This window comes from Montipora foliosa, chromosome 4 (genome assembly GCF_036669935.1).
Source record: "Montipora foliosa isolate CH-2021 chromosome 4, ASM3666993v2, whole genome shotgun sequence".
NCBI lineage: Eukaryota > Metazoa > Cnidaria > Anthozoa > Scleractinia > Acroporidae > Montipora > Montipora foliosa.
The window spans coordinates 23,303,099-23,308,098 of record NC_090872.1 but is presented as its reverse complement, the minus strand read 5'-3'; the positions used below and the strand labels follow the sequence as shown (position 1 = coordinate 23,308,098).

At 38.5% G+C, this 5,000-nt stretch overlaps 1 protein-coding gene across 1 annotated transcript in view; it reads right to left on the bottom strand.

Annotated features, from left to right (window-relative positions):
• Positions 1-5,000, bottom strand: part of LOC138000340 (tumor necrosis factor receptor superfamily member 16-like) — a 14,515-nt gene that overhangs the window by 164 nt on the left and 9,351 nt on the right. Inside the window, exons 5-7 of the mRNA XM_068846670.1 lie at positions 4,678-4,787; positions 4,326-4,383; positions 1-1,863 (exon numbers count right to left, since the gene is read on the bottom strand). The exon at positions 1-1,863 is cut by the window's left edge and continues 164 nt beyond it. Coding sequence (XP_068702771.1) covers positions 1,541-1,863; positions 4,326-4,383; positions 4,678-4,787 — 491 coding nt within the window. The 3' untranslated portion in view covers positions 1-1,540. The remainder of the gene's footprint in view (positions 1,864-4,325; positions 4,384-4,677; positions 4,788-5,000) is intronic.

Genomic DNA, 5,000 nt, shown 5'->3' with positions numbered 1-5,000 from the left:
ATGGCATTACTACCAAAAGATTCGGACACAAAACTATTCATGCTTTGTAATATACAAATTTGTCCTTAATTGAACCAATACGAACCTTTAGATCGGAAAACGAGGACGACTACGAGTTTCCGTTCTGAGCACGCGCACTTAAAAAATGTCGGCCTCGGTCGTCGGCCTCCAAATCTTATGCGCATGCTCAGTAAGGAAAACTCGTACTCGTCCTGCGATCTAAGGGTCCCTAATAATGATAATACAGTCACCCAGGAGCCCATTATGGCTCCTGAATCACCTAATCAAAAAAGAATATGAGTTAAATTCGACTTAAGCGTAAACATTTTAATCTCGTTACCTGAGAAGAAACAATTTTCAAAACAATATATAAAAGCACTTTAAAATGTTCAAGTTCAAACAAAATATTTCAAATTTTTCTACAAATTAACTGCTGTAAAAATAACACTCACAAACTGTGACAACTTTGATGATCTACAAAATATATCAAAAAAGGAATAAAAATGAAAAAGCTAAAATTACTAAAAATATTGTCTTTGAGAAGAATCTCGATTAGCCATATCTGATACCTGTTGCATTGTTTTCAGGAGTACGACGAGCTGAAATGGAAGCTAAAAGCTATTTTTGAGACGACATAACGCCCCACCCCTCCCCTGTTAAAAACATGCATAATTAAATGGTTTTGTTTTGCAGGGGAGGCCAAAAAACCGTACCATAACCGTGATATAGACGCTTCCAAAAAGCTCCTGAATGTACACACTCCCACACAAAGAACACCAAGGTGATTTGCTCTGACCATGCTATCACAACTAGACTGCAAAACAGCCGTAGTTTTGTGTTGGACGAATGTGTCTTGTCAAGCGAAAGGTCTGGAGTGAAGATGAAAACGAAGAGTGAGTCTGGGGAGAGATGCTACGGGCGTGTAAGGCTCGCGCGCTGCGACAATTCGAAAACCGACTGTTTTGCAGTTTAAATCGCAACTAGTCCAAAAAGTACGATGAGCCAGTCAGAATTTGATGTGACTTCATGTAAAACATGCTCCTAACATATGAAAACATGACTGCGATTGTTTTTCGGTATCAGTCGAGGAGCAAGTATACTCCATTGGAAAAATCGTTTTTGGAAAGAACTTGAAAATAGAAGTAGGGGTGAACTTCCGCGATTCAGAGATAGCAGGAGTGTAATTTTCCTTGCCGAGCCGTACCTGGATCAGACTGAATGACGGAACTCACAATACCATATTAATCACAAGTGTTACCTATGAATAACCAACAAAATACCCTTATAATGCTAAAACGCCCATTTCTAAGTAACACTGACCCATTAATCACAAATTAATAAAATTGTAGTTAAACATGCTATGAGCTACAATAATAATGAATTGCTTTTATTTGACAATACCACATGCCCAATAACATGAAAATGGCTTGCACTAGATGGGAAAATGTACTATCACAAATGCCTATGTCTACAAAAGTCAATCACTTACGTACGTTACTTCAAACTCATGTAAAACAAAAAAGAGAAGTGTATCAACTTTTCAAACAATTTCTTTCGCAACTTCTGGAAAATCGTTAGCCCTCAGCAACTTGGAAACATCTTTCCGCTTTGCTTTTTCTTCTACCACCGTTGCAAACTCCTCTACTGTAAGATCTGGATCCCCAGCAACAATATTCTCAATCAAAGCTCTAGATGGACCCCCATCACATTTCTCCAAAACGGATTTTATCTTAAAATGGGTGAAACCGTTATGTTCAGCAACCACTCTGTAATTACCGCGGCCAGGAACGTGTGCATCTAAAGACTCGCAGATTCCATCCAGGACATCGCTATCATCGAGCAGACTTTTCAAAGGCTTCGAGTCTGAAAAAAAATGGATGTGCATGATCGTCACCTTCTTACACAGTAATGTGATGTCTGTACTCTAGACTGTACACAGGAAAGAAGATAGGAACCACATGTTTTCCATTGCTAGAAATCGGGAACATTTTGAGTCCGCGTTATCGTACGTGGATATTTAGTGTAAGGGTGATTTATCGCCAGAAAAGTTTGTTTTACAGTGAGCATTTAACTGCTCTCGCCTTTTCAGCTTTCCAGATATTGTAAAGACGCGTAACAAAAACGTACAAAAGGTTCGCGCAAATCTCGAAACTTCCGAAAAAAAAGATAGTCGTAACCACTGATCCGAAAGCTTGGCATGCATTGGCCTCATAATCCGACACAAAAGGCAAGTTTTGTGTAGTAAGAAAACCGCTGTTAAAAAATATTGCATAATGAGCATAAAACGAAAAGTAAAAAGCCAAAATATCGCCGTTCAAAGACAGCGGATTCGGGGATTTTAGGGTGGACTGCTGGCTACGATTTCCTGAATGTGATTTTTCGTTATTTTTTTAACTTGACTTGATTTGCGTTGATTGTTATTTTCAGTTTGCAGTGTCCCCAATTAGTGCTCCAGTGATAAACAAAGGTTCCTTGCTTCCTTCCTTTCCTTCCTTCCTTCCCTCCGGACGAAGCTGAATGAAAATCGCAAGGTTAAGTTTGTGCCATATAATTAGTTTTAGCATATCCACATGCACATTTTTTTTCCATCCCATTAAGTTTAAAGCAATTGCTGTTTATAAACTATGAGATTTCCCCTTTTTTAATGAAATCTCAATCTAAGACATACTCATGAAATTCGAAGTATGTTCTAATTAATTTTTCTACAGTATCCTTTGATGAACCAGTTCATAATGAAGCGCTTGAATATTTTTACTTTAAAGAATTGGTTAAAGGAATTTTCTCGAACATTTTCTAGCGCCACGAGTCTTACATTCCTTTGTTGTTTTTTGCCGCAGGATTTATTGAACGAGTGTTCAAAATGTCCCCAATCCACCATTTTGTATGCTCCAGAATACCGATGTTACACAGGCAACCCACTATACACTAAAGGCATGACAAGCTCGAACTGACATTTTGCAGCCACCTGACTCAATTTGTGTTTAAGTGTTTTGAAATTGATAATTCTTCACTACCGGAATAGATTTTGATACATTAAGTTCTTTTAAAGCAGCGCGCGGAGAACGGTGGAATGATCGGGTAGAAATAGAATAAAGTCAATAAAAGGGATGCCTGTCTTGATCGAATTTTAAAATGTGCTCCATAAAGAAAAGCATACAGCTGCGCTGTCTCTCGAGACTTTTCTAGTTTATTATCTCCAACATTACCACACGGCAAGACTACCCCTCACCCCCTATCACCACCCTCTTACCCCCCCCCCCCTACACCCCTCACCCCCTACCCCACCCTTGGAATAGTAATGCCGTTACCACAATATCGAGTGTCCAGCTAGGAATGTAACCCGAACATTTGCGGGTATGTTCGGAACAATGTGTGGCTCAATATCATCACTGACGGCGTTTATGACCAAATGTTGCGAGCCGACATCTACATTAATTTTTATCTCTGTATAGACCCTTTGCAAAAATGGCTGCCTTTAAATTATTCTTTTGTTCATATTCAAAATAGCCCAACTAACCTCGTTCGGGATAACAAATTTTTTAGAATTTTTGTCTCAAAAACGAGGTTAGTTGGGCTATTTTGAATGTGAACAAAAGAATAATTTAAAGGCAGCCATTTTTGCATAGGGTCTATAGTGATGACTGGAAATATATGTACGTTTAAACGTGACGTGCATGTCCTAATGTCAAAGCAACAATTTTCCCTCAGTTTTTTCGGACCCTTAATCTTAATTAGTATAAATACACAGGTGATTATACAAAATCGCGCGCTCTCATTGGCTCGCTATCTCGGATTATTATACATTATCAGCCGATAATCACCTCGACGGACAAAATGGCTGCCAGTAGTAGTTTTGCCACTGTAAGTGAAGATGATTTCGCGTTGAAATGTTTTTTTTTCTCTTTTTTGAAATAATCACCTGTGTATTTATACTAAAACAATTATTCGCCTCAGGCTCAGTGATTATTGGTGCATATTCACCTCGACTTCGTCTCGGTGAATATTCACCGATAATCACTTCGCCTTCGGCGAATAATTGTTAAATAGGCCAAGGTTTGAACTCAGAACATGGAGTCCCGCAACTAAGCCGGTGTGAATGACTGAAGACAATCATGTCCATGTTCGTTCTGGTTTACATCTATAACTGCAATGATAAATTTATTTTTTAAACATAATTGTCAGGGATTCAAAAACGTCCAGAAATGCACCATTGAATTGACAAGTACAAAGTAAAGGATGAGTTCTTTTTACTTTAAGATCAGACTTTTAACTCTTGCGGACTTATCTAAATTATACTTTGAAAAGATTTATCATGCATATGATACCTTTAGTTCTCCTCCTATCTTGTTTTTGACAATTAACACATGTGGTTTGTACTGGCTCCTGCAGAATAATGGAAGGAAATTTTAAATTAACTACGATTGTAATGAGGAGACTAAAATGTCTGCACTTGATGTTGAAGCTGCCATGTTGGTGAACCGAACAATTAATCCTGTTTAAACTCTAATCGTTTCATGCAGACACTTCCGGCTGGATTGTAATTAAGATTGCCAGCCATAGGAGCGTTACTTCCAGTCTAAGGGCTGGCTCGGCCACAGGCAGCCTTTTGACATCCCTGTCACTAAACCTCCATTTCGAGATGTAGATGTAAGCATGCAGTCATGCTAAAGCACGTACCTTTTCCAACAAGGGTTTGCTAAGTCCCTTCGGTTCTTCTTCTTCTTCTTCTTCATCTTCATCCTGATGAGCTGTAGGAGCTGTTGTCATCCCTTCTTCAGTGGCACTTTCTGGTGCAAACAAAACAATAATAATATTGGTCACAATGGTATCAATTATTTATTGATAAATTAAGATAAAAAATGCAGTTATGAAAAGAACTATCCATAATAGAAAACGTGGGGTGTATTGAGATGCCCCAAGATAGAGAATGATCATAAAATATGACGTACATGCTCCACTGAAGTTAGTCTTTTGCACACATTTATGAAGATGGCCCAAGA